Below are 27,973 nucleotides of genomic sequence, written 5' to 3' on the forward strand. Positions count from 1 at the left end.
AATGTGTGTAAACTAGCTGTTATCAGGTTCCTATTTTGTTTTTGGAGTGTGGTGTTCCAACCCGCTTCCTGTTGCGTGGTGGTTTGCATAGAAGGTGGTTTCAGGAACGCGAGGATGCTGCCTGAGGACCTGCCGCCTGAGTCCAAGTTATGAGAACGGGCAGCCCAGGAAGAGGAAGGGGCCACAGCTCTGATGGCACTGAAGGGACATGACAGTGTTCAGCTGATGTCTTTCAAGGCAGGAAAGTCGGAGATTGAAGTGCTATTGCCGGCACTGAAACAAGGAACACGGGGAGACCGAGTGGTCTCTGTTCTCCAGTTCACAGAGAAGCTGTGAGCAGGGAGCAAGGCTGTGACTTCACGTTTGGCACATGCGTCTTGTTTATATGCGACGTGAGTGTAGTTTGAAAGCGAGTCCGCTACTTCAGGAGCTACTCCTTGGTGGCACCTGGGCCCCACGCAGTCTCCACTAGACCAGCGGCACCTCCGAATGTTCTATCCGTCCTGAGAGGGAAGTAAAGTCCTGCTGACTTTCTTTCGCACCTGGAACAATGCACTGACATGGCAAAGTCAGTTACTTGGGAAAGTCTGTTCATTTCCTTCTGAACAGAAATTACATTTAGAAAATGCAGATTGCATTAAGCGGACATAATTCAGTTTCACCTTAAAATTTTTGTTTATAAAACTGTAAATTGGAAACATTTGAAATTAGAGTATTTTTATTGATATTTTCATACATCAGTTCCTCTGAAATAATTTCTCAAAAACCAGGTTCAACACCCTATAACTAGGATATTCAGAAACCAAGATTATCCTTTAAATGTTCCTTAAATGGACAAGGCAAGACCAGAGTGAAGAGGATGTAGAATTCAAAATGTTTCTGGCTGGGCTTCAAAATGGAACTTGAAACTATGGTAACAAAATTGTACCTTTTTTTTAAAAAATCGTTCAAAGCTAACTCTTCCAGGAAACGTTCCCTACGGGAGCGGGGCCTAAACACTCCTAACGGGAGTGAGCAGCAGCTCCTTTGCTGGTAACGGTTCAGCTTTCTCAGATGGCACTCAGGCTGGCTGGCTCCACAAGTTGGTTACTCAACAGTTTGAACACTAAAGAGAGAACCGAGCAGTGATGACCTGACCACAGCTAACTCATCCGCTGAGAGCCGGCAGCTGCGCCGGGCCACTCGGACCCTAGCGGGACTCTCGCTGTCTCCTGCTGCCTTCTTCGCCTTCAGTGTCTGGATACTGAGAAAGATCTAAAGTCAGAACTCGGCTGAACATGTAGTCATCGTGCTGAAATGGAGAGCAGACAGCTAAGTTAGTCCTTCTGCGAAGGAAAAGGTGCTATTAAGCCTAAAACAAGAGCCAGTAGTGAAACTGGACTTGGCATTTGAAAGGAAACGTATGGTATGGCCACCTCAGAAGATTATCCATGGCTTGCATTTACATCAGCTTTATTAGCTCATTTCTGTATTACCTGGACAGGGTATCAGGATGTGCCACGCCAAAATACGGCTCTGGCATATGGACTGTTGGAGCTACTGAGATGCAGGAAAAGCTCTAAACACTGGCCACAAGTCCTGCTTTTCTAAATTCACACCTTCCCTACTCTAACGACTGCTGTCAACGAAAGGCACCTATGTGATCTGCAGAGCAAACCTGGCTTGTTCACCATGCTTTCCTGGTCACCTTCCTGTCCCCCCACCCCCCGCCCTTTCCTCACTTCAGCCTAAGACTGGAGAGGAGCCCAAGTTCTAGCCACCCCTTTGGGTTACTCAGCGATGATGCTCCTGCTTGCTTTTCTGTCTTGCCAGTCTGATTTACAGGCCCAGCCAGAGCCGCTAAAGTGGGCAGACTGTTCAGATTGTTCTCCTCCCTTACCCCGTGGGAGAATTTTCATTTCTCTACTGCAGCATATCTCCAGTGGTCCCCTAACAATTTGTAGGCACAGGGAAGGAAATTTTTATCTTAGCAACTCATTGTCCAAAAATGGAATGATCAGAAATCCTCCATTACCTCGAGTATTTTGAATAGCTTAACAAAGATTTGTTCACTTCTAAAAGTTACTATACAACTTGGAACTTTCAGTCAATTTCTTTGTTTTTCCCTCTGGTATTTTTGGAAGATAAATGGTTCCTTATTAGTTCTACCACAATGATATTTGCTTTTGCCTAAAACATTCAAACATTACAGAAATAGGAATACAATATTATAGCTTACTTTGTGTAAATATGCTCTTATTTTATAAAGAAAATTCTGTAATTTTCAATTTGCCTTTTCAGATCTTAAATCTCTTTGTACTGTCACAGAAAAATACCTGAATAGTTACTTTTAATCTTATTTAATTAAAAAATAATGTAAGCCTGTATTTATCACTGCAGAGACCCAGCAGCATCGCCAAGTCTCCAGGAAGAAAGGACGGGAAGGGTGCTCATCTTTACCTCTGGGTAGATGCCGATCAGGGCGTCAGCCTTGGCATAGAACTCCTCCTTGAGGGAGATGATTATCATCTGAAACTGTTCTTGAGTCTGCTCTTTGATGTAACTTGCTACCTGGGAGGAAGGAAAAAGCACACACTTCACCAGCAAGGAAGGCTCGTTTCTGGGCCCGGGGACAGTGATCCTGCAGGGCTGTTTGCCCGTTTAGGTGGCAGAACTTACTGCCTCCCTGGTAGTTTGGTAAACCCACTCCAACCACAGAAATAGAGGTTAGGAAGGATACCTCTAAATCTATGATCTAAAACTTTAAGAATATTTTTAAGGATAAAATTCTACCTTATCTACAATATGGTATAAATAAAGCCTTTATTAACAGTATAAAAACTACCACTCAGATATTTTATGAGGGTGAAGAAGGGCTGGTATTTAAACTTCCAACTTCCTATTTTGCCAACTCAAAGCCTGAAAGAGGGAAGCCATGGCAATGGCGTATTCATGACCCAGTCATGTGGGGGAGGTGCTTCTTCAGGACCGTCAGTGCCAGGACCGAGCAGAACAGAATAGTCTGCACAGAAACGGGTCTTAGTGAGCACCTGCTCAGAGCCTGGAGGGTGGTGACCTAGGACCCAAGCCACAGCTCACTGAGACGCTTCCAGCTCCCGCCCTCCCTGCCTGGAGGGGGCTTCTCCGTGTGCCCTGGTCCTGGCTGCACCCGCAATGCTAAGGACGATACTAAGGACGCAGCGCCGGAGGCAGGAATGGGGAGCTTCAGGGAGGAGTGAGTCACTAGGGAGCTGAACCCTGAGGAGGGAAACTGCTTTTGACTCAGAGAAGGAACTCCAGCTTGAGGGGCACAGTAGTCATCCCGATGCAGGACTGAGTCCCAGGATACTGACCGGACGGAAGAGGAGGGAGGATGCAAAGACGCAGGGCGTGCGTTTTGCCTGCAGAGTTGCCTGGGTAAGGGTTGGGCAACCTGATCACAAGCAGCGGTGGAGCTGCTGCTTAGCTGTTCATACTACAAAACTGCCCCCTGAGGGCGCAGTGGGGTGCCAGGAGCACACACCCCTACGGGAAACTGGGAGCAAAGAGGCTTTCAATACACACGACAGGTGGTGACAGGTCTTATGTTAGACCTAGTACCAGGGGATACCATGAATACGTCTGAATTTTGCAAGAAGATATGGACATCCTAAGTGCCACTGAAGATGCAGCCTACCGAAATATGTCCCCTCACCCCCGTAACAGAAGAGGGGACACAAAGTGCCCACATGCATCAAAGGGGCGATTTCTCCCAAATGAGGCGGGCCCGGAGTCCAGGCAGCTGATGCGGACTGGTTGGCATTCAAGGTGTTCTCTGTTCCTAGCATTCTTCTCTCCGACAGTCTGGCAGGGCACAGCATGTGGCTCTTGCCTGTCACCCACAAGGTCCAGGGACCAGTGTGTGGGTCTGAAGTTGTGCTGTTCTATGTCCACTCTGACATGTCCAGGGAGCAGGCTCCCAGAGAGGTGGGTTAGACGAGTGCCCCTTGGGAATGCTGAGAGGCACCTTCATGCCACTGGAAGGAGCCTCAGGCTGCAGCTCCTGGGAGTCCTCACTCCCAAGCCTTCCAGAGAGACTCGGAAGAGAAGTCGGGGAGGTCAGCTTCAGAGACTCGGAACCTGAGTGGCACCCCAAGATCAGATGCCTCTCTCAAAGGGGGACTCTTTAACCAAGCCCACAGGACTAAGGTGTAAGCCAGGACGCCAGTTTACAAATGAGTAATGAGAAACACATCGGTCGGCAGGACCAGGGCAGCCTCCTGGTCAATCAGCTGTGAATGCAAAGCCCAGCCGCTTCTGGAGGAAGGACACGCCTGGAAGGAGAAGCAGGAGTCTCATCATCCATCCTCAGAAGTGGGTTTTCTCTGCAGGAAGGAGTCTGTGAGCCAGAGGGACCGCTCCCCTGGGGAGTGATGGGTCCTGCCAGTATTTGCCTCTGTCCTTTGTCCATGCGTCCATGGTTGAACCACTCTCATGTCAAGAAGTGTGGCCCGAGAGCCTCTCCAGGTGGCTGTGTGTCTATGCACTGATTGTCAAGGCTGACCTGAGACTGGACTCTCAAGAGCTAGCTGTTTCCTTAGTTCCCTCATTGTCTTAAATACTGAAAACATGATCCTGCACAAGTGCAGCCACTGGATAAATGTTAATAAGTATAAGGGGGGGGGGTATACAGTTTTGAACTTCAATTCTGACATTTTAGTTAGAGATGTTAGTTTTGGGCTTTATTAAACTGATTTGGTCCTGTTTGCCACGGGCCCTATTAGTGACCCTAAGGTCCCAACCTCTAGATCAGGAAAGGCTCGCACCGCAATCTTCCCTCAACTCCATGCAGATTCCCCAACTCTGAGGCTCCCCTAAATCTTGAATGGAACTCCCCTGAACCATGTTGCTTGTAGATATTGAATTTAGATTTGATTTTTAACCAACAGTTATGGAACAATTTTTGCTCAGGGAACACTGAATTCCAGGTGTCCTGCTGGAAATGAAATGCAGGAAGAAACTTACTTTGCCGATGTTCGTATTGTCCAGGGCCGCATCCACTTCATCCAGAACGAAGAATGGAGCAGGCCGGAAACTGGAAGAGATGAGAGATTACCACTCCCCACTTGTACAAAGACTCGGAGGAGAGGATTAACCAGATGCAGATACATCCTCTTGGATGCTGGAGTCTAGGTCACCAATGAGCTGTACATTGCTAAATCCAATGATCAATTCTCAGTCCGTGTTCCAAGTGTCCTTTGCAGGTAGTACCTGGGGTGGTGCTCCCGCCTGTTCCTCTGATGTCAAGGGTAACAGGGTCCCGTCCCCCCCCCCCCCCCCCCCCCCGCCCTTACTCACTGCTCCTTCCCAGTCTGGTCTGCGAACTCCTAGTCTCTCTATTGAACACTACTGGTGCCGGTGGCCATGGGGCTCAGTGCTCAAAGCGCTCCTCTATCTAATTACCTCCCTGGGTGGTTTCACTTGATCCCAAGGTTGTAAGTGACTCCACGTGTGGATGGCTCCCACACTTCTGAGAGTTCTGAGCTCCTGAACCAGTGGTTCTCAACCTTGGCTGCACATTAGAGTCACCTGGGAATCTTTTTAAAATCCTGATTTCTGGGCCCCATCCTCCGGAAATTGTTTCTTTGTTACTAATGTTGTGGCCTCACGCCATAACAAAGAAACAGCATTTCCGGAGGATGAGGCCCAGAAATCAGGATTTTAAAGATTCCCAGGTGACTCTAATGTGCAGCCAAGGTTGAGAACCACGAACTCTCACTGCACACATTTAGCAGCTTCCTCAGCGATTCCACACAGTGTCTGATAAACAGCTCAAACTCATCCAAAATCAAACGCCTCACCTGCCCGTCCAAACCTAATCCCGTCTGTGGTGTCCCTGTCCTCAGTTATGGCAGCTGTTTCACTCCAGCTGATTAGGCCAGAACCCCTGGAGCCATCCCGACTCCTCCATGCCCCATGCTTGTCTCTGATGACCCTTCTGCTCTCACCCTGGTCCAACACTAGTTCCCTAACGGTTAGGAACTTAACCCATGCCTGCCACTGCTGCACAGTCTCTTCTCCACAGAGGCCAGGCTCACTCTGGCCGTACAGGGCCTTTGCACTTGCTGATCGTTATGTCTACATTCTTGCTCCCCTAATTCCTTTGTATCTTTGCTCAACTGTTACCTTCTCAAAGAGGCCTTCCCGGATGACTCTCTTTAATATTGCAAACCCTTCCCTACTACTATCTCCATTCCTTGCTTTAATTTTTCTCCCTACAGCATTTGCTATTTGTCATAGTCTCACATTAGAGAATTCATTTGTTAATACACCTTATTTATCAACTGTCTTCCCCGCCTAGAATGAGGTTATCTTTGAGACGGATTTTGCTTTGTTCTCTGCTCTCTCTCCAATGCCTAACCACCACCTGGCACAGTAAATATATGATGCTTATCTGTTGAATAAGGGGATGGTGGGGGGGGGTGATACCTAGAAATCATCTTATTCTGGCAAGTTTTACTCAACACAAGCTCCCAGTTAGACCCTGCTCGGCTTTCCCTAAGCCCCCTGCACTAATGGCATTTCTTTCCTATAATGGCCTATTCCTCTTCCTTCTTGAGATCAATAAAAACCAGCTGCAGAACTTCCATGCTATTCTTCTTGACATGAGATAGAGGCAGCATCGTCTCCTGAGATCTTCGCCTAGTGCTCTGGATGCTGAAAGTTAATTGCCTTCATGTTGGCTAACTTTTCCTTGATTGATTTTATGAACAGTGCCACCATCAGTGGAAATGAGAGGTGAAACATTTTTTTTCAGAAGAAACACTTTGCTTAACATTCTTTACTAAACAGCAGATCTCCAAATGTGGACCAGGAAATTAATATACAAGTTGGGTGTTTTTGTTTGCTTGGGGTTTGTTATTGTTCTTCTTGCAATTCTGATGTCACATCTGGCTATTCCAAATATTTATTTTTCTTCCTTCTTTCTATAAATCTAAAATATCAGTAGCTACTGATAATAGAAATTTAATAAAAATCTGTTAAAGACTGAATTTTCTCTTAGATTATCTGTCTAAATTGTTATAGACGTAAAACATCACCTGGATTGTCTGGCTGGAGAAAACAGTTTTGTATTCACATACTGCTAAACACAACTAAAGACAAGCAGCCCTGACCGGTTTGGCTCAGTGGATAGAGCATCAGCCTGCGGACTCAAGGGTCCCGGGTTCGATTCCGGTCGGGGGCGTGTACCTTGGTTGTGGGCACATCCCCAGTGCGGAGTGTGCAGGAAGCAGTTGACCGATGTTTCTAGCTCTCTGTCCCTCTCCCTTCCTCTCTGTAGGGAATCAGTGGAATATATTTAAAAAAAAAAAAAAGACAAGCAATTAACAGGATTCTGTAGGACAAGCATGTCAAACTCAAAGGCTAACACGAGCCAAATAAACGAGGCCTGCGGCGCGACATGCCTGCTGTAGGAGGTCCATTGGTTTCTGTGCTGATACAAAAGCCCCATAGCTCACGGTGGCCTTACCTGTGCACAGCGAACAGGAGCGCCAAAGCTGCCACACATTTTTCTCCTCCTGACAAGTTGTCCATTGGCATGAACCGTTTGCCTGGGGCCACACAGTTATAGCCAATTCCCTCCAAGTAAGGCTCTTCTGGGTTCTCTGGGCTAAGAAATGCCTGAAACACATGTTACTTAATTAGCAAAATCAGAAAAGCAATTAGTATATTTTAACTTGGATTTGCAACAGGCTTAACTGCGAAAATATTTTATCGGTTAGGTTTTCCTCCATTTTTTGGGAAAAATATCAATGCCTACAAATGTATTTAGCTCTACATGCAGGCACAGGCAACAGGGTTGTCTGGGTGGGAGAAGAGGAAGAGCATTCCAGCATACACGAAGAATCAAGCCTTCCACACACTGCCATTCAAGCCACAGCAGCACATGCCAGTCTTTAAAAAGTCTTCATTCAGTTCACTCACTGGTCCATTCATTAACCATTTATGGAACACCTATTTTGGGCCACGTACTGTAGACTCAGATGAATCCTGCCCTCAAAGAGTTAATGGGACTTTTATAGTCCTGCTTTACTGAAACTAAGTAAATTATTTCTGGTTGAAATTCTAAATATCTGCTCTAGGATCAGCTCTCAGGCATAAAGGAACATCATGAGAAAGAGTAAAAGCAGATACCTAAGACCCTATCTACATCTTTATTCCACATTCAACTCCATAGTATTTGCTGTGGATTTCGACAAGGAAGGCATACTTCCAGCAGAAACCACCATTACAAAGGACATAACTGGATTGGAATCCGGCCTGGTTCTTCCCTTCCCTTTGTTACTCAGGTCACCTTCGTAAGCCCAGATCAGCCCTTTACCAAGATCCTCTGCATGACCCTGCCTCACTTCAGTTCTAGAAAATTAAATTAGGACCAGATAACAATTCCAGAAGTAAAGGGAACTTGAAAACCAAATGATTGAACCCACTCATTCTGCAGGTGAAGAAGCAGGACTAGAGAGATCTGGACTTGTCCAGGCTGGCGATGCTAGAGTGGGGGACCGAGCACAGGCCATTATGATAACCAGTCTTCATCAGCTGACTTCGTCCTGTCAGTGGGTCACTCAAATAATGTGGTGGGTGTTTGTTTCCCATCAGAAAAAAAGCACTACCAATAACAAAGTTTTTACTAACATTTTGGGGTAAAAAGATACATACTTGGGCACTGTTGTTTCTGCAGAGCTTCTTGTAGATTTGATCAATTGAGACTGAGATGTGCTCAAAACACTGGCTGAAAAGATCATATCTCCTTTTTTTCACCTGTTCAAACTCTTGCCTACACATTCTGGCTTCCTTTCTGCTGGCCTCAAAAGCTAAGAGAGAATCAGTGTTGTTTACTGTAGAGACTGTGGAGGGACTTCTCTTCAACTTTAAAGCATAAATTATTTCTTAAATTAGATTTTGATTGTCTTGAATAAAATCTACATGGAAAATAACTCAATTATTAACTCCATGAATATGGCTCTTACAACTGACAAGCCCTTTTTCTGATAGGGTGAATTTTAAAATAATGACAAGTTCTAATACAGTATCTAATATGCCTATTATGCTAATATAAAATATATTACCTGTTCGAAAATAACCAATAAACTTGTTTTTTAATTAAAGCAGAACACTTTTCAAAAGGGAAGCAATTAGTGATTCAGTATTAAAAGTACATATTAATATAAGACAACAAAGAAAAATATACATATAATAAAAACAAATGTACAATCCAGGGTGGGGTTGCTGAGAAGTGTTATGGAAATCAAAACCCAAACACCCATGAGTATGATCTTGCTAAAGTTCACCATCTGTGGACTCCTGAAACTTGTCTCGGACAGTCTTTAGGTTCTCCAAGGCTCTGAGGTTCGGGGCTGCTGTCCTCAACAGGACATCTTCTTGTGAGGCTACTTGTTGCAGAAGGAGTTTAAGGTGGGCCTCAACTTCCTTATCAGATTGTAGAGCCTGTTATTGGCAGCGAAGAGCAACAATTAGCACGCCTTCTAGATCCCAACTGCTGAGGGATCTGGCACAGAGCCCTGTGGGGTCTGGCCCTGTCGCCCGCCCTCCCATACGGCCCTCTCCAGGCTGACATTCAGGTGCACTGTTTGTGGCCTCCAGAGTGGGCTGTGCCCTCTCATTGGCTTCAGTTGGTGTTACAGACACTGCTCTCTTGGAATGTGCTTCACCTCCATATTAATCTGTCTAGAAAGCAACAATTCAGCTATCACCTTCATTTACTCTTTCTTTAAAAGTACTGACCATCTATTAGACACCAAGGATGCAACAATACAAACTTGCCCTTCAGGAGCTCACACACACACACACACACACGCGCGCACACACACACACACAGACACACGGCATCTACAGCATGCGGGACCCCTAGCAGGCCAGCACAGGGACCGAGGGGCAGGGAGGGCCATCCCACCCACCTGGAGGGTATCACGAAAGCTGAAAGCCAAACAACGAAGAGCACTAGCTTGAGCGAGGAGGAAAGGGAAAAGGGGGTGGTGCAGGCCTGACCTTCTAGGAAAATGAGCTTCACCCCTCAGAGGGGGTTGGTTAATATATAATAAAGATGACAATTTATTGGGAAAAGAATTATTTGAAAAACGTTGAGTAAATTGCTTAACTTAGATACCTTTTTAAAAAATAGATTATTTCATACCATATACTAAAATCAATTTCAGATGAATTAAAACCATAAACAGGAAAAAATATATTTATTCAATAATGAAGTAGGCAGGACTTTCTAAATAATAAAGCACTAAGTAGACTATAGGAAGACAAAAGCTTTTCTCTGATTGCCTAAAGATACCAGTACGATCAGAGCCCAACAAATGTAACAAAACATATGAAGAACACATGAAATGAAAAGCCGTGGAGGATATTGCTCTCTGCATCCCTGCATTCACCATTTCCGCCTTTCTCGCAAGCCCACGGGACCATTTCTCCCTCATGGGTCCATGTATCTGGGGTGGGGGTGGGAGGGAGGTGACTGGTCAGGAATGAACATGTGTCCCAGTTCAGGCCACTGTGATGAGGGGCCACTTGCTGCAGCTTTGCAGGAAAAGCCTCCTTAATGGAAGAACAGCGCCACTGCAAAGGCCTCTCCCCGGAAAGGTCCTGGCTTTGGCTGGAAGCCAACAATGGCTGCAGTCGCTTTGCCCTCCTGAGAACAGCAGCCTCAGGACAGCCAGACGCCAAGAGCAGAGCGCACACGCCCACAGGTGACAGCGCAGAGCTGCCCAGGTCTGTGCTCCGCAGCTGGGAAGGACGCCACCTACTGGGCACTGCCCTGGGGATGCCGGAGCACACTGGCTCCTTTTGTCCACTGCAGGACTTTTCAAAGACTTTCATGCTCATGGTGAATCTCCAAGAAGGGGGTAGCCTTTCAGAAAGCTGGTGACCAAGAAACCTTTCTTCTTTGGCAAGAGTTTCATGGTACAGTGTCCTACAAAACACTGTGAGAGGTGCTGATACACACATTTACAATGTAACCTGTCGACACGATTTCTTCATAAACCATTAAGAAACCGACCCCCTCCAGCACTTACGCTCCATGGACTAAAACTTATCCTGCTTTATTAAAATTTTCAATATACTGTTGGTCATAGACAACGGAAACCTTCCGATTACCTTCAAGTCCTCTCTCAGGGAGCTGTAGTCTATCTCAATGGCTGCTTCTCTTTCATAGATGTCCATTGTGGCCTGGCTGCTTTCCGCTTCAGTTCCCAGCTGAAAAACACAGGAGACCTTTCCTTGTTACCGGAAATGGCCGTCTCCCCTCATCTGTCTGCTCCCACCTCCAGTTGACTGTTACCTCGCTCCGAGTAGAAGTGGAAATCTTGACGATGCCGCAAGGCCACGCAGGCCTGGCCCCAGCCGTCCGTGCCAGTCTCCCTGCGCCCACTCTGCTGCGGCCGCACAGGGCAGGCGCACAGCCACCCAGGCCGGCCCACTGACCTCCACCTGCACAACCGTCCCTGAGATGTCTGTGTCCCTTCGCCACTCACCTACTACCAACTACCTTTGCTTAGGCCACCAACAGCCTCTCCATCTAAGATGCAAACCTCCCCCCACCAATGCTCTCGACTCTTTCCTGCTTTGTTTTTTTGACCTGCACCCAACATGAGGGCTTCATGTTTACCGTTTTGTGTGTGTGTCGATCTGTCCCCCACTCGCATGTGAAGGAAGGGATTCGGGCACATGTGTTCACTGTGACTGCCTAGTGCAACCCCTGGCGACACTTGTTTCAGTTTCAACATGTATTAGCCTCTGAAGGAAGGAAAGAAGGAAGGAAGAGAAAGAAGGAACACAGAAACAAGCACTTATTCAGCTGCAGGCTTCCTGTCGGTGTAACGCTGACACCAAACACTAAGATTCACAAATTAAGAGAGAAAACCTGTGTCACCATTTCTTTCTAGATATTCTCTGAAAAACAAATGAGACTATTTTGGGAATTATGCCTACATTTGATGTAATATATGCTAAAACAGTTCACATAGAAGTTGAACCTAAATACAAAATGTTATACTGAATCTCTCCATTCCATTTATGTAATTTGACATCGAATTTTGTATTCAACTTCCCTGAGTCACCTGGGGACTTGCTACTCAAACCCTGGTCATCGGGCCAGCACCATGAGCCTCACCCGCAGCCGTGAGAATTGCAGACTCCTGCGCAACAAGATCCCGGCAGCTTTAGGCCCCCAGAAAGATTCAGAACCAGTGATCTGGTGTGGTCTCCGCACGTGAGAATCTGGGAGAACCCTGGCAGGTGCAGGTAGCGCTCTCTGCGTCTGAACACCTCGAGGGGAAGGGCAACCTCAGGCTCTACCTCAGAGTGTGTAGGACAATCACTCCGACCCAGGGCTCCTGCTCACCCTCTGGAGAGACGGTTTCCGCCGCTTGCCTTTGCTATCCTGGGCTCTACAGAATACCTTGTGCAGCGTCCCCATTACACGCCACTACTAGACGTCCTGACGACATTTTAATCAGGGACTCGCCATGACAGGCCGCCCATCTTTCTAGTAGGAAGTTCCCCAGCTGCAGAAACCCGACTCTGGCCTCCACCACAGCCCGTGTGATCCTGCTTCTGTGCTAAGACCTTCCACTGGGCCTCTTCACCCCTCTGGTCACGTTACTCTTAGAAAGCAGCATGCTTCACCAAGTGAATGCAGAACTCCGGTGCGGCTTGACCAGCACAAAGTGGAATAAAACTACCCCTTTTTCTTTCTAGATAATAATTCAGTATTAGTCCAGCTTAAGGTCTTCACACCTGCTCTAAAATACCCCCTCACTGAACATGAAAGTGTTTCAAGCTAATACAGTCAATAACTCCACTCTCCTGGTGGGCAAGGTGGACAATGACTGGAGGTTTGCCAAGTGAAAGAGCAACAGGACCCACAGTGCTCACTCAGCAGTCAGTCACTAAGGCGGCTTCCTCCTCCCCTGCTCCGTAACGAACCTCTTCTAAAATGACCCTGCCTTTATTTTTATTTTTTTTAAATATATTTTATTGATTTTTTTTTTTTATAGAGAGGAAGGGAGAGAGATAGAGAGTTAGAAACATCGATGAGAGAGAAACATCGATCAGCTGCCTCCTGCATGCCTCCAACTGGGGATGTGCCCGCAACCCAGGTACATGTCCTTGACCGGAATCGAACCCGGGACCCTTCAGTCCGCAGGCTGACGCTCTATCCACTGAGCCAAACCAGTTAGGGCATGACCCTGCCTTTAAACAGACTTCCCATTGCTTCCCATCTGCTTCTGTTAGCAGACCCATCCTTTCCCTCTCTGCACCCGTAAGAGTGGACACATGACCCACAAAGAGCCAGAATTCCTCCCCAGGACTCTTCTGAGGTCAGGAAAGCCTTCCTTCCCTCTGGTCAGAGCTCGTGGATTCAGCTGCAGCCTATGGGGAAACTGACCTGAGAGAATAAAGCCAATAGATGCCGAGCCAGAATGAGTTCTTGATGGTGTTCAAATTCCTGGACTGAGTCATGCATGAGACCACTTCCCCTCTAGCCCTATTCATTCACTTCCCTCACCCCCAAAGCCATTTGAAGTGGGTTTACCAGGTGTACCGGTTAATAATGGTGGGTTTTGTAATCAAAGAAAACACGATCATTTCAAGAGAAACATCGAAAGTGCTTTATTTAAAGTAATGTCCATCGCTACCTACACAACTCCCCCATCTTTCAGGTAATTTGTTGGATGCCGTCCCAATAGAACTTTCCTTGTTTTGAGCAAACCATTAAGAGACCCAATTCTCAACTTCTTCATACGTTTTGAAGTGCTGCTCAGAAAGTGCGTGTGCCATCGATTAGAACAGTGGTTCTCAACCTTCTGACCCTTTAAATACAGTTCCTCGTGTTGTGACCCAACCATAAAATTATCTTCGTTGCTACTTCATAACTGTAATGTTGCTACTGTTATGAATCATAATGTAAATATCTGATATGCAGGATGGTCTTAGGTGACCCCTGTGAAAGGGTCGTTTGACTGCCAAAGGGGTCTCGACCCACAGGTTGAGAACCGCTAGATTAGAACAAGTGGTCATCTGAAGGAGCAAGGTCTGGTGAATAAAGCGGGTGGGTTAATACTTCCCAGGCAAGATCTTTTAACTGGTTTTGAAGTGTGTGATGGTGCATCATCATGAAGCAAAATTACTTTGCTGTGCCTTCTGGCACATTCTGGTCGTTTCACGATCAAAGCATGGTTCAAATTGATTCTTTCTTGTCAGTAGCGATCAGTATTAATGGTTTCATCTGGTTTTAGAAGCTCATAATACACCACACCTTCCTGATCCCACCAAACGCAGAGCATTGTCTTCTTTCCAAAGCGATTTGGCCTTGCAGTTGATATTAATGGTTGACCTGGATCAACCCATGATTTTGTGCGTTTGGGATTCTCAAAATAAATCCACTTTTCATCGCCAGTCACAATTTGATGCAAAAAAGACTTTCTTTTGTGCCGTTGAAGCAACATTTTACTGATGGCTTCAGTTTTCCATTTGTGTTTCATTCAGTTGATGTGGCACCCATTTTCCTTCCTTTAAAATCTTTCCCATTGCGTGTAAATGATAGGAAATTGTTTGCTGAGCAACGTTTAATCTTTCTGCAAGTTGTTTTTGAGTTTGCAATGCATCTTCATCCAATAATGCTTGGAATTGTTGGTCTTCAAGCTTTTTTGGTTGACCTGGACGTTCTTTGTCTTTCACATCAAAATCATCACTTTTAAAGCGTTTAAACCAGCGTTCACAAGTATCTTGAGATGGAGCATGCTCACCATAAGCTTCCCAAAGTATATGATAACTTTTCCTTCAAAATAAAGTAATGAATTAAAACTTCCCGCAAATGCTTTTTTCTGCACGAAATTTGACATTTTTAAGCGTAAAAATATCTATGATTTTAACACCTTCAGAAAGTTTGACATATGAAGTTTTGAAGCTTGCTGTCAATACAACAAAATAGCATACATATCAAATCGCCTATATATCAACATATGTGTAACTCCATCTATTGAAAAAATCCGCATTATTAACTGGTACACCTGGTATGTCATTTGTGGCCAGAACTTGTTTTCTCCTTTCCTTACCTCCTGTCTAAAATGTGACCTCTGCTAAAATAGAGAAAAAGACTCTTGGAGTATAGTAGCACCTCAGATTTATGCTAGAAGAAGTGGTCAGTGTTAGCAAGAGAAGCATGGTTTTAGAGATGCTTCATTCTGAAGATTCCAAAGGATGGAAGCCTCTTCTGGAGCAGAAGGCTGGATGGAAGCAAAGGGACTTTGTCTGAGGGCAGAGCAGAGGGGGAGGGATGTGGAAAGCAGAACAGAGAAGTGGTTCACTAACATAGTAAGAACTCAGAGATGACTTGAGAGGCAAAACAAATAACTATTTTGGCATCTTCTGGATTAGCTAATATTAAGATAGTCTTTCTGAACTACACAGTCATACCTTTCCTAACATGGGAGACAGAACTAAGGGTGCATACTTCCAATGAACCTAGAGTGATTCAGATACAGTGAGAAAAAAAGCAAACCAATGTCCACTAGTAGACCTTGCTTTATCTTCTGATTCCTTGGGGGTCCATCCTTGCTCCCCTGCCCTCTCATACGTGCATGGACTCAGTGAGGCATGTTCTTGTGAGAACCACCTTGAGCTGTTGGTGAAGGTGCACATGCAATGCTACCGAGTGCGGGGAACTGCCCTGCGGTGGCAGGCGTGCTGCCGCAGTCCCCTGTGGCACCTCCCCAAAGGTCCCAAATTCCAACAGCGTTAACTCTCCCATTTCTCTTGGGCATCTCTACACAGGTCAGAAACTCGGGTCCATCCTGTGGGCTAAAGGGCCTGGATGAGCAAGAGACAGGGGAGAACTGCACCAAGTTCCTGGCCCTCGGGAGTGATGATGGATGGTTCTCTCTGTCCTGGAAGGAGGCTTCAGAGCCCAGGGACAGTCCGCAGAGCTGGGACCCACTAAGCAGCACAACGCATGACAGTCAGTTCGACACAATGTACTCATTCAGAAACCACTGGCTACAATACCTCTACTTCAATGATGTCATCGAGGGACCCCAACAGAAGAAGGATTTCAATGTCTTGAACTTTGCAATCAAGCAGCATATTATGCTTCTCTAGCCGTTTCTGTTCCAGAGAAGACTGAACGATCACAACTTCTTTTTGCCGTTTTCCCACTTCCCTGCAAATACAGATATGAAAACGTGATTACGTTTCACTCATCATGTAAAGTTGCCCCAAAGAAGAAGAATGTGTTATAAGCTTACATGAAATTATTTTTTTCTATGAGTGCTGTAAGTTCTCAAGCGATCTCACTGACCCTAATGGGATTAGTTAGCCCAAGGGAGACTATTCAATAATGAGTATTCTTCCTTCAATCAGGCTAGCAACAATACTGCTTTTTCTGCTTATTTTAATTCTAAATCTGTACAAATTTTCAAGCTGCATTTCTATTTATGTATTTAACTGAATTTAATGGGGTGACATTGGTTAACACAATGACATAGTTTTCAGGTGTACAATTCTATAATACTCGTCTGTATAACTATTCTGTGTGCTCATCACCCCAATCAAGCTGCATTTTTCCCTGAATATACACTCTACTAGAGGCCCAGTGCACGAGATTTGTGCACTGGCAGGGGATGGGGTGGTCCCTCAGCCTGGCCTGTGCCCTCTTGCAGGGACCCCTTGGGGGATATCCACAGTCAAACATCCTTAGCACTGCCGTGGAGTGGGAGAGGCTCCCGCCATGGCGGCTGTGCTTGCCAGCTGTGAGCCGGGCTTCTGGCTGAGCGGCACGCCTCCTGTGGGAGCGCACGGACCACCAGGGGCAGCTCCTGCGTTGAGAGTCTTCCCCCTGGTGGTCAGTGCATGTCATAGCCGTTTGGTCAATTTGCATATTAGCCTTTTAGTATATAGGATATTTCTTTTTTTGTTTGTTTGTTAATCCTTGCCTGAGGTTATTTTTTTCCATTGATTTTTAGGAAGAGTAGAAGAGAGAGGGAAAGAGAAACATCGATGTGACAGAAACACATCGATTGGTTGCCTCCTGCACAAGCCCTAACTAACCAGGGCCTGGACCAGGGAGGAGCCTGCAACTGAGGTACATGCCCTTGACCAGAATCGAACCTGGGACCTTTGGGCCTCAGGCTGATGCTCTATCCACTGAGCCAAATAGGCTAGGGCTAAGCTCTACATTTTAGAACCTCAAACCAAGAAAGTCTCTTAGCGAGAGAAATCTCTTGCCAATTAAGTCCCTGCACAGCTAACAGTCTGAACTTTTTTACTACCACCACTAATGTAATGCCTTCTGTAGTTTAAAAATTTTTTTTTATTGATTTCAGAGAAGATGGGAGAGGGAAAGAGATAGAAACATCAATAATGAGAGAGAATCATCAATCTGCTGCCTCCTGCATACCCCTTACTGGGGATTGAGCCCACAACCTGGGCATGTGCCCTTGACTGGACTCAAACTCAGGACCCTTCAGTCTACAGGCCGATGCTCTATCCACTGAGCCATGCTGGCCAGGCATGCCTTCTGTCTTAAATAAGGCCTTGGAAATTTTACCAGCTGAAACAATGTATGATTTTAAAGAGAAGCTAGAAACAGAACCAAAAAATGAAATAAGAATTATATGGTTTTCAAGAATATAACAACAAAAATGTGGTTCTGTTTAAACTTAAAAAAATCAAGAGTAAACAAACTTTCACTGCAATCAAGAATCTTTTTTTAAAAAAATATATTTTATTGATTTTTTACAGAGAGGAAGGGAGAGAGAGAGAGAGAGAGTTAGAAACATCGATGAGAGAGAAACATCGATCAGCTGCCTCCTGCACATCTCCTACTGGGGATGTGCCCGCAACCCAGGTACATGCCCTTGACCGGAATCGAACGTGGGACCTTTCAGTCTGCAAGCCGATGCTCTATCCACTGAGCCAAACCGGTTTCGGCTGCAATCAAGACTCTTAGACAAAAACCTTTTTGTCTCTATCTTGTGTGGATGAAAAAGAGGCCACACACTAAACCTGACAAGCTCAGAGGAGGCCTACATGGCTGGCCTTACAAAATCAGACTGAAAGTAACTTACGATTTTATGCGGGCTGTGAAAGAATTCACAACTTAAAGAAGCGATGCAGAGAGGAAGTTTATTTTACTTTCTCCGAAGGGAAAGGGCAGGTGTATTGCTAATCAAGACGAGGGCAAAGAACAAAAAGCTGGTCCCCTTTTTAAAGCCTTGGCTGCTGTTGCTAGGTGACAAGGGAGGAGGATTTGGGGACTGAAATAGAGCAGGCATCAGGGCGTGGGTCTTTGTTAGTTTTTCAGGAGACAGTCCAGGCAGATGTCCTAGGGAGGTGTCTTACTAGTATTTTCTCAAAGCCTGCAAAATATGCTTAGAGCAAAAGTTATGAAGAGTTTAAAAGAGGCTTGTTTGAAGAGGAGCAGGGAAGGGAACTTTCTACCAATTATCCCAGAGTTGTAAAAAAACCAAACCAGCAAGGAGGGGTATGCAAGAATGTACTAGTAGACTTGAGAGTAATTTAATCTTGTCTTGCAGTTTGAATAGAGGGGCTATTTGAATTAGAGGAGCTAATAATCTTGAGTTTAATTACCAGGTGTTTTTTATAAATTGTGGATGGCCACAGCAAAGCAAAAGAAAGGCCTTCCCCCGCTCCCCCCCCTCCTTACAGTAACCATACAGGATGGTCTAAACATAAAATTCCAAACGAACAGGGAAGCATGGCAGGTAGTCACCACCGAGGCCTATAGCGTCCTTGACAAAAGTCAATCTTTTTTTTTTTTTATTCTTTTAAAAAAATATTATAATAAGTATTACAAAGGGTATTACATATGTGTCCTTCCTCCACCCCCCGACCTTGACAATCCCCTGCCCTCCTTTACCCCCCAGTGGCTTATGTCCATTAGTTATGCTTACATGCATGCATACAAGTCCTTCGGTTGATCTCTTACTCCCCTCCCTCCTGTCCCCCAACCCTCTCTGGTCTTCCCACTGCAGTTTGACAATCAGTTTGAGGCAGCTCTGCCTCTGTATCTATTATTGTTCAAAAGTTTGTAATGGTCTTTATTATCCATGAATGAGTGAGATCATGTGCTGTTTTTCCTTCATTGACTGGCTTATTTCACTTAGCATAATGCTCTCCAGTTCCAACCATGCTGTTGCAAATGGTAAGAGTTCCTTCTTTTTTACAGCAGCATAGTATTCCATCGTGTAGATGTACCACAGTTTTCTAATCCATTCATCTACTGATGGGCACTTAGGCTGTTTCCAGATCTTAGCTATGGTGAATTGTGCTGCTATGAACATATGGGTGCACATATCCTTTCTGATTGGTGTTTCTGGTTTCTTGGGATATATTCCTAGAAGTGGGATCACAGGGTCAAATGGGAGTTCCATTTCCAGCTGACAAAAATCAATCTTTACCTTAATGAGCCTGTCTGTTGTGTTTTCGCATCTAAGATCGCACCCCCTTGGAATGTCAGAATATTCCCCTTTTCCAGACCCCTCAGGGTACAATCTCCCACCAGAGCATGAGACCAGAGAACTCCTCATTATCTTGTTGCCCACATACCATCTCTGTGTTGTAAATGTTAAATATGAACTGCCTTCTGCCCACCAATGTAAAAGTGTGTCTCTCCTTTGACTTTTTATTAATCTCAGATCTTTCCTTGCTTTGCTTTTTCCCACGCCCTTAATCTACCTCCAATGAATTTTATGTAACCCTCTTATGCAGGGGTCCTCAAACTACGGCCCGCGGGCCACATGCAAATACAAATATTGTATTTGTTCCCGTTTTGTTTTTTTACTTCAAAATAAGATATGTGCAGTGTGCATAGGAATTTGTTCATAGTTTTTTTTTAAACTATAGTCCGGCCCTCCAACTATCTGAGGGACAGTGAACTGGCCCCCTGTTTAAAAAGTTTGAGGAGCCCTGGTCTTATGTCTCCTCCTCTGATTCGAATGTATAAAATAAGCTGTAAAACCGCTATTTTCTGGAGCATTTTTCTCAATCCGTTCAGATTTCACTTTCCGGCAACTGTCATCAGTTTGGCTCAAATATTTTGTCAATCATGATGGGAAGTCGATGTCATGGTAGTGCAACAAAGCCAACTGATTCAGAGTGTTATCGTCATCATCATGGCAAATACACATGCTGATCAGGTGCCGGGTACTGTTCTGAGAGTCATGTAAACAATCACTCACTTAGTCCTACTACTGAAATAGGCACTATTCTCCCCGTTTTACTGACGAGGAAATGAGGGCACAGTATTAAGTAGCGGAGATGGGACATGCAGCCATGTAGTCATAGCCCTCACTCACCTGTTATGCTGTGACACACACACAGACTAGAGGGAGACTCTACAACAGGAAAACTCCAATGTCAAGAGGGATGTAGGGTAAGGGACTCTATACAGCTCCATGTTTTCATCCGCCTAAAAGAACTGCTCACTCAACAGCTAAGCATCTCTCTTGGTTTTCCCCTAAATTAGAATGTTTGAAAGGTGTGATGTGGGACCACAAGTAACAAAGGACACATATTCAAATAATAAAACTTCCTATAATAAATGTCAAATTCATAGTACACATCTTTAAAACTCTGGTTATGGCCTTTCAATCTGATAAAATTCTTAATTACCTGTCAACAGCCAAAAACTTCTTCCGCTCCTCTTCAGTTTGAGCGTGGGCTTTCTCAACATTGGAATTCTGGGCGGCAAATGCGTCCTGCAGTTGCTGCCGCTTCACCATGAGCTCATCCACAGCCTGCAGACAAGTTTCTTCAACCTGGATGGAGATGATTTGCGTTGTAGATTTACCATCTTTTACATCAATAATGTCAATAGCTCTTCTTTTTTTAAATAGCTCATCTTCTTATCAATACAGTCAAACCAGTCATTCCGAGATCCACCCTCGCCCTGTGATTCCTGAGGCTCTCTCATGGAAGGGGACCCTCACTGTACACTTCCTGGAAATTGGGGATCACAGCCCTGCCTTTTCCTTCACTTCGGACTCAGTCCTCACTAACTGCCACCGGATTTCTCTTCCCATTGTCTGGGGAAATGTTCATGCTACTACGAACTCTGAATTAGCAAACTAGACAGACATAGACTTTACTTTTTTAACTAAATCAATAAATTTTACTTGCATCACTTCCTCCTTTCAGACTCTCTGGGGCTTCAAGGATATCACCCCTCTGGCTCTCTTCATGGCAGTACTATGTGACCTTATTCCAGAATCCCATCCCTGCTCCACCGCCTTCCTCTCTGCCTGGGAGTCTCAACCACTCATATATGGTTCCAGTTTACCCCACAACCCAGCCCAGCCTTCCCATTATCTATGCGCTCTTTACCCGACAGAAATTGCTATCTAGATGTCACATAACTCAAGCCCCACAGGTCCAGAATTTTCTCTCCTTAACCTGCTTTTCCTATCCACCAGTTGCCCAAGTTAGGACCAGTCATTTGTGGCATCTCTTCTCCCACTCCAACATCCAATAATGCGTGAAGCTGTGCCTATTTTACTTCAAGTTATTTATCAAATCTACCCGCCACACCCCACTCCTCTGTAAGACTTAGGAGCACAACAATATGCATTCAATGGAGGAAGTAATTATTTTAATGATGAGACACTTCATTATTAATTACCTTCTTCAGGTTATCAATGTCTTCTCTACCTTTCTGGATAGTTTCTTTTAATGTGTTGATCTTATTTAGTTTCTTCTTCAGCTGATTGCGACTATATTCTAGTTGAATATTAAGCCGAGTTTTTTGTTTTTCAAATTCTAACCTAGAGTAGTAAAGTCAAACGTTATAAGTGGCAAACATAGTCCTTCAATTCACTGTTTATTATGGAAAATTTCAAATAAATACAAAAGCAGGAGGAGTACTACAGTGAATTCCCATATAGCTACCATCCAACTTTAGTAATTATCAATTCATGGCTAATATGACCCTACTCATCACTCCCTCCCCTCACTGGATTACTTGAAGCAAATTTCATACATATGTAATTTCATCTGTAAATGTTTTAGTATGTATTTCTGAAAGTGCAGTGATTTTTAATGCATAACCATACACTATTACAGATAAAAATGATGACAATTCCTTAAATATCAAATTGCTATCACTGGCAAATTTCCCAAGTCTCACTATTTTAAAACTGGTTTGTGTGAATCAGTAGCCATACATTGCATACAATATGTTTCTTAAGTCTTTTACACAGGTTTCCTTCCCTTTTCTCTTTTAAGTTACAATTTTGTACTTATCCTTATTTAGTCAGTCATTTGTAATAGCAATTTATTCAGAAACTCCCAAACTTGGAATTTAAGAACACGTTCCTTCCTTATGCACTACCGTATTACACAGGTCCTCCTTCCCGCCCCCAACCTCTTCCAGCTGGCCCTGCACTCCCTACTTTACCAGAGTGACAAAGTCCTCTAAAGAACCCCCTATCACAGTAGTTCACCCTTTCCATCCTCTCCCCCTCTAATATCCTGCTAACAGAGTCATTTGTTCAAGAAACATGTTAAGCACTACGTGTATCAGATACTGTGCTAGATACAACTGATACAAAGACAACAACAACTGTAATGACAAAAACAAGTACTATTTAATGACAGGTTATAAACGCTCTCGCATGAAGTGACTCACTTAAGTTGCCTGACCCTCTGAGACAGGTAATAAATGCCACTGTCCCTACTTAACTGACAAACCAAGGCACAGAGAGGTGAGCCTCTCGCCCCAGGCTACCCACTTAGGAAGTGAGGGAGCCAGCAGGACACATCACGCAGGTACAATAGAGTCCCTGCACTCAGCCACTGCCTGTAGGAGTGGCCGAGAACAAACTCTGAGGTTATTTCTGCTCCGGCAGGAAGACATCCAGGCTGCACACGAGGGAAACACTGCTTTCCTGGGCTGTGGGACTCCACACTCCTCTGGCTTTCCTTCCCCCTCACTCACTGCTCCTTGAATGGTTCCTTCTCTTCTGATCAATTTGTTAACATCGCCTGGGATCTCTTTTCTACCTACATTGATTCACTTTTGATCTGATCCAGTCACATGACTCAAATGCCATCGGTATGCCAATCATTTCCACCTTTATACTTCCAGACTGGACCTCTCCCAGGAGCTCTTAACTGTCCATGTGACTGCCTGCTCTACATCTCCGATTGGATGGCAGAGGCATCCTGGGACACATAATGGATAATCTACTAAAAGCAATAAGTTTTAGTAAGTTATTAGATGTTAGACTATCTAAAATTTAATACCATTTTCTACATCAGTACAAGACAACCAGAAAAATATCATACAAACAGATACTATTCACAAGAGAGAAAAACTAAAAATCTAGAAATTAACTGAATAAGAACATTCATATTTCTATGGAAAATAACTGTAAAATTATAATGAAGAATATGATGATCAGAATAAGTGAAGAGACATCCTATGTTCTTAGTAAGAGGGCTTAATATACTGAAGATGTTCTGCTTAAATAAATCTATAAATCCAGCCCTAGCCACATAGAGCGTCGGCCTGTGAGCTGAAAGGTCCCAGGTTTGATTCTGGTCCAGGGCACATGCCTGGGTTGTGGGCTCGATCCCCAGTGGGGTACTTGCAGGAGGCAGCCGGTCCACCATGATTCTCTCTCATCATGGATGTTTCTATCTCTCTCTCCCTCTTCCTTCCTCTCTGAAATTAATAAAATATTTTAAAAATCTATAAATCCAATGCAATCTCAATCAGAATACCAGGTTCATTTTATGAGAAGCTCAATAAAAAGCAATAGGCAGAATTCTTTACAAAGAAAATCTACTGAAATTAAAGTAGACTTCAGAACAAGGAATATGACAGGGATAAAGAAGGGCATTTTACAAAGATACGGAAATCAATTCAGAAAAAAGACATAACAATCCCAAATATATATGCACCTAATCACAAGGCTTTAAAATACAAGAGGTAGCCTTGGCCGGGTAGCTCAGTTGGTCAGTGTCATTCTGATATACCAAGGTTGTGTGTTCTATCGTCAGTCAGGGAACATACAAGAATCAACCAATGGCCCTGGTCAGCTTTGCTCAGTGGTTAGAGCATCGGCCCAAGGACCAAAAGGTCAGGGATTGATTCCCAGTCCAGGGCACATACCTGGGTTACAGGCTCAGTTCCCAGCGTGGTCGGGGGTGGGGTGCCTGAAGGAGGCAACCAATCGATGTGTGTCTCTTACATCAATGTTTCTCTCTCTCCCTCATTTTCTCCCTTCCACTCTCTAAAATCAATGGAAAAATACCCTCAAGAAGGATTAAAAACAACAAAAAGTTGTTAATGACTGCATAAATAAGTAGAACACAAATTAATGTTTCTCTTTTTTCCTTCTCTTTCTAAACACGTTGTATGCGGGCCGTTTTTGCTAATTTTTTGCGCAAATGGCAACATTCAATAAAATTACAATAACTTTAGTTTTACATATTTTTTTCAATGAAACTTTTTGTGATTTACTATAAAATGTATACTGAATTATTATTATTATTATTTTTTAATATATTTTATCGATTTTTTACAGAGAGGAAGGGAGAGAGATAGAGAGTCAGAAACATCGATGAGAGAGAAACATCGATCAGCCGCCTCCTGCACACCCCCCACCGGGGATGTGCCCGCAACCAAGGTACATGCCCTTGACCGGAATCGAACCTGGGACCCTTCAGTCCGCAGGCCGACGCTCTATCCACTGAGCCAAACCAGTTTCGGCAATACTGAATTATTTTTCTTAAATTTTAAACAGACAAATACTGGAAAACTCACTGGAAATTGTGTTTACCAGTCAACGTAAAACGTATAAATACGTTTCCTGTATACAATGTGTAAAAAAACCCAATAGACAAAAAAATTTCCAAAAAATTCATGAAGTAAAAACTGAGAGAAATTGAAGAAATTGACAGGCTTGAAAGCATAGCTGGAAGTTCAGCACTCCCCGCAGTGACTGCGAGAACTAGACAGCCGAGGACGCGAGCAACATGAACCAACTCAACTGCCACTCAGAGAACACCCCATCCAAGAGCAGAATGAACGTTTTTCTCAAGTGTACACGAACATTTGTTAAGATAGAATACATGCTGAGAAATCAAACAAGCCTCAGTCAATGTAAAAAGACTGAAACAATGTGGAATTTATTCCTATCACATGTAATTAAAATAAAAATCGGTAACAGAAAAATATCTGAATCTGCCCAATATCTGTTAAACAACATGCTTCTAAACATCCCATGAGTCATAGAAAGAAATCACAAGGAATATTAGAAAATATTCTGAGTAGAATGAAAATGAAAATACAACATACCAGAAGTAGTATGATGTAGCTTTAGCAGTACTTAGTGAGAAATATATAGCTTAAAAAGCTTATTAATATAAAAAGAAAAGTCTAAAATACATAATATAAGCTTCTATCTTAAAACCTAGAAAAAGAGGAGTAATTTAAACCCAAATAAATAGAAGGAAATAAAGTTAAGAGCAGAAAGCAACACTATAGAAAGACAAACCATAGAGAAAATCAATGAAGCCAAGAACTGGTCTTAGAAAAAAATCAATAAAATTAACACACTTCTAGCTAGAGTCTAGCTAGCTGCTAGACATTAAGAAGGAAAGAAAGGAGACAAATCACCAATATCAGAAATGAAAGCGTGAACATCAGTACAGATCCTAGACATTAAAATGGATAAAAGGAAATATTATTAATGACTTTATGTTTATGAATTTGACAACTTGGATGATACGCAAATTCCCTGAAAGACACAAACTACCAAAGCTCACTCAAGAAAAACCATACCCTGAATAGCTCTATATCTGTTAAGAAAATGGAATTTGTAATTAAAAAACCTTCCCATGCCCTGGCCCTTGTGGCCCAGTGGTAGTGTCTGCCTGCGCACCGAAGGCTTACTGTTTCTATTCTTGGTCGAGGACATGTACCTGGTTGCAGTTCGCTCCCTGCCCCAGTCAGGGCAAGTGCAGGAGTCAACCAGTCCATGTGTCTCTCTCACATCCCTGTCTCTCTCTCTCTCTGTCTCCCCCGCACCCCCCTTCTACTCTCTGAAAAAGCAATGGAAAAAAACATCCTCAGGTGAAGACTAACAAAAACAAACAAACAAAAACACCAAAAAAACCTTCCAACAAAGAAAGGTGGATGGCCCTAGGTCAGTGGTTCTCAACCTTCTGGCCCTTTAAATACAGTTCCTCATGTTGTGACCCAACCATAAAATTATTTTCGTTGCTACTTCATAACTGTCATGTTGCTACTGTTATGAATCGTCATGTAAATATCTGATATGCAGGATGGTCTTAGGCGACCCCTGTGAAAGGGTCGTTCCACCACCAAAGGGGTCGCAATCCACAGGTTGAGAACCGCTGCCCTCGGGCTTTCCTTGCAAGTTTTATCAAACATTTAGGTAAGAAATATTCTTCTAAAGAAATTCTCCCAGAAAAAAATACAGAGGAGAACACTTCCTGACTAATTTTATGGTCTGGCATTACCCTGACACAAAAACGTGACAAAGACGTTGAAAGGAAAGAAAACTATAGGGCAACGTACTCAACAAAATTTTAGCAAATCAAATCCAAAAACATTTAAAAAGGATAATACAAGACCAAGTGGGTTCATTCTAGTTGTGCAAAGTTGGTTTAACATTCTAAAGTCAAACAATGTCATTTACAATATTAATAACCAACCCCCCCAAACCCAACCATACACTCCTTTCAATAGAGGGCAGAAAAGGTATCTGACAATCTCAACACTCCTTCTTGATAAAACATTCCAGCAAACTAGAATTAGAAGAGAACTTCGACTTCCATAAAAAGATGCATTTCTCCCTCTTCTGTACTATGAAACAGTGTAATTATTGAAGGTTTTCTTAAACATTAACTGTTGAAGTTTCCTGTGTCTTTAGAGGTTGCTGGGATGACTCCTCTGTGAAACCGTACGTCCTGGTGAATTTGGGGATGGGGTGGGTAGAAGTTTTTTACTTTTTTTTCCTATGGTAACTGGCCTCCTTAGAATTTTCGATCTTAGTAATATATTATTTCTTGAAAATTATCATTTTATCTACATATATAAATATTCACAGAGAACTAAGTAAATTAGTGTCTTATTATTCTTTTGATAAGCACTGTGTTATTATGTTCCCATTCTCTTATTTTGCATATTTGTGTTCTCTTTAAAAAATTATGAAATGAAAGAACTAGATCTCTTTATAAGAACATGAGTAATTACTAGCTATTTCTTGATACACTGAAATAAATACCTCAGGCATCCCTTGAATTATGAAATAATAGTTATTTATATATGTGTACTTTGCTCAACAACATTTTATTTTTATTTATTTATTTTTTAAATATATTTTATTGATTTTTCACAGAGAGGAAGGGAAAGGAATAGAGAGAAACATCGATGAGAGAGAAACATCGATCAGCTGCCTCCTGCACATCCCCAACTGGGGATGTGACCACAACCAAGGTACATGCCCTTGACCGGAATCGAACCTGGGACCTTTCAGTCCACAGGCCGACGCTCTATCCACTGAGCCAAACTGGTTAGGGCTGCTCAACAACATTTTAAACAAAAATACCTTTTTTGATCAATTTCTTGTTGCTGTTTAACATGTTTTTTCTCAAATTCACGAATATTTTCCACACCGATTTCTTCACAGAAGTGTTGAAAAATATCATCTTCAACCTTTTACATGATTTCAAAACAATTGGTTTAATAATTAATTTTAAGAAAGTATACAGACAATGCTTAAATCTAAATTTTCCTCTCCAAGGATTTCCTGGATTAGGCAAAACACTAATCCCAACAAGCATTACTGTGCTCTTTGGAGCCTGTGCTTTCTTGTTCTTCAACTCCATGAACTACGCCCATTTATTTTCAAGTTTCTTATTCTAAAAATTAAAT

The 27,973-nt window shown here is 43.6% G+C and overlaps 1 protein-coding gene across 2 annotated transcripts in view; it reads right to left on the reverse strand.

Annotated features, from left to right (window-relative positions):
* Nucleotides 1-764: 764 nt before the first annotated feature.
* Nucleotides 765-27,973, reverse strand: part of SMC1B (structural maintenance of chromosomes 1B) — a 58,257-nt gene continuing 31,048 nt past the window's right edge. The window contains exons 15-25 of one of the 2 annotated variants that reach the window (XM_070411285.1): nucleotides 27,648-27,754; nucleotides 21,689-21,830; nucleotides 20,683-20,828; nucleotides 16,057-16,210; nucleotides 11,146-11,244; nucleotides 9,312-9,468; nucleotides 8,680-8,834; nucleotides 7,490-7,641; nucleotides 4,984-5,053; nucleotides 2,440-2,550; nucleotides 765-1,291 (exon numbers count right to left, since the gene is read on the reverse strand). In XM_070411285.1, the coding sequence (XP_070267386.1) occupies nucleotides 1,190-1,291; nucleotides 2,440-2,550; nucleotides 4,984-5,053; nucleotides 7,490-7,641; nucleotides 8,680-8,834; nucleotides 9,312-9,468; nucleotides 11,146-11,244; nucleotides 16,057-16,210; nucleotides 20,683-20,828; nucleotides 21,689-21,830; nucleotides 27,648-27,754 (1,395 nt within the window). In that variant the 3' untranslated portion in view covers nucleotides 765-1,189. Of the gene's footprint in view, nucleotides 1,292-2,439; nucleotides 2,551-4,983; nucleotides 5,054-7,489; nucleotides 7,642-8,675; nucleotides 8,835-9,311; nucleotides 9,469-11,145; nucleotides 11,245-16,056; nucleotides 16,211-20,682; nucleotides 20,829-21,688; nucleotides 21,831-27,647; nucleotides 27,755-27,973 lie in introns of both variants that reach the window. The other variant, XM_070411286.1, reaches the window with a different exon arrangement.

This window comes from Myotis yumanensis, unplaced genomic scaffold (assembly GCF_028538775.1).
Source record: "Myotis yumanensis isolate MYYU_CA2020_CCGP unplaced genomic scaffold, mMyoYum1.0.hap1 SCAF_3, whole genome shotgun sequence".
Classification (NCBI taxonomy): domain Eukaryota; kingdom Metazoa; phylum Chordata; class Mammalia; order Chiroptera; family Vespertilionidae; genus Myotis; species Myotis yumanensis.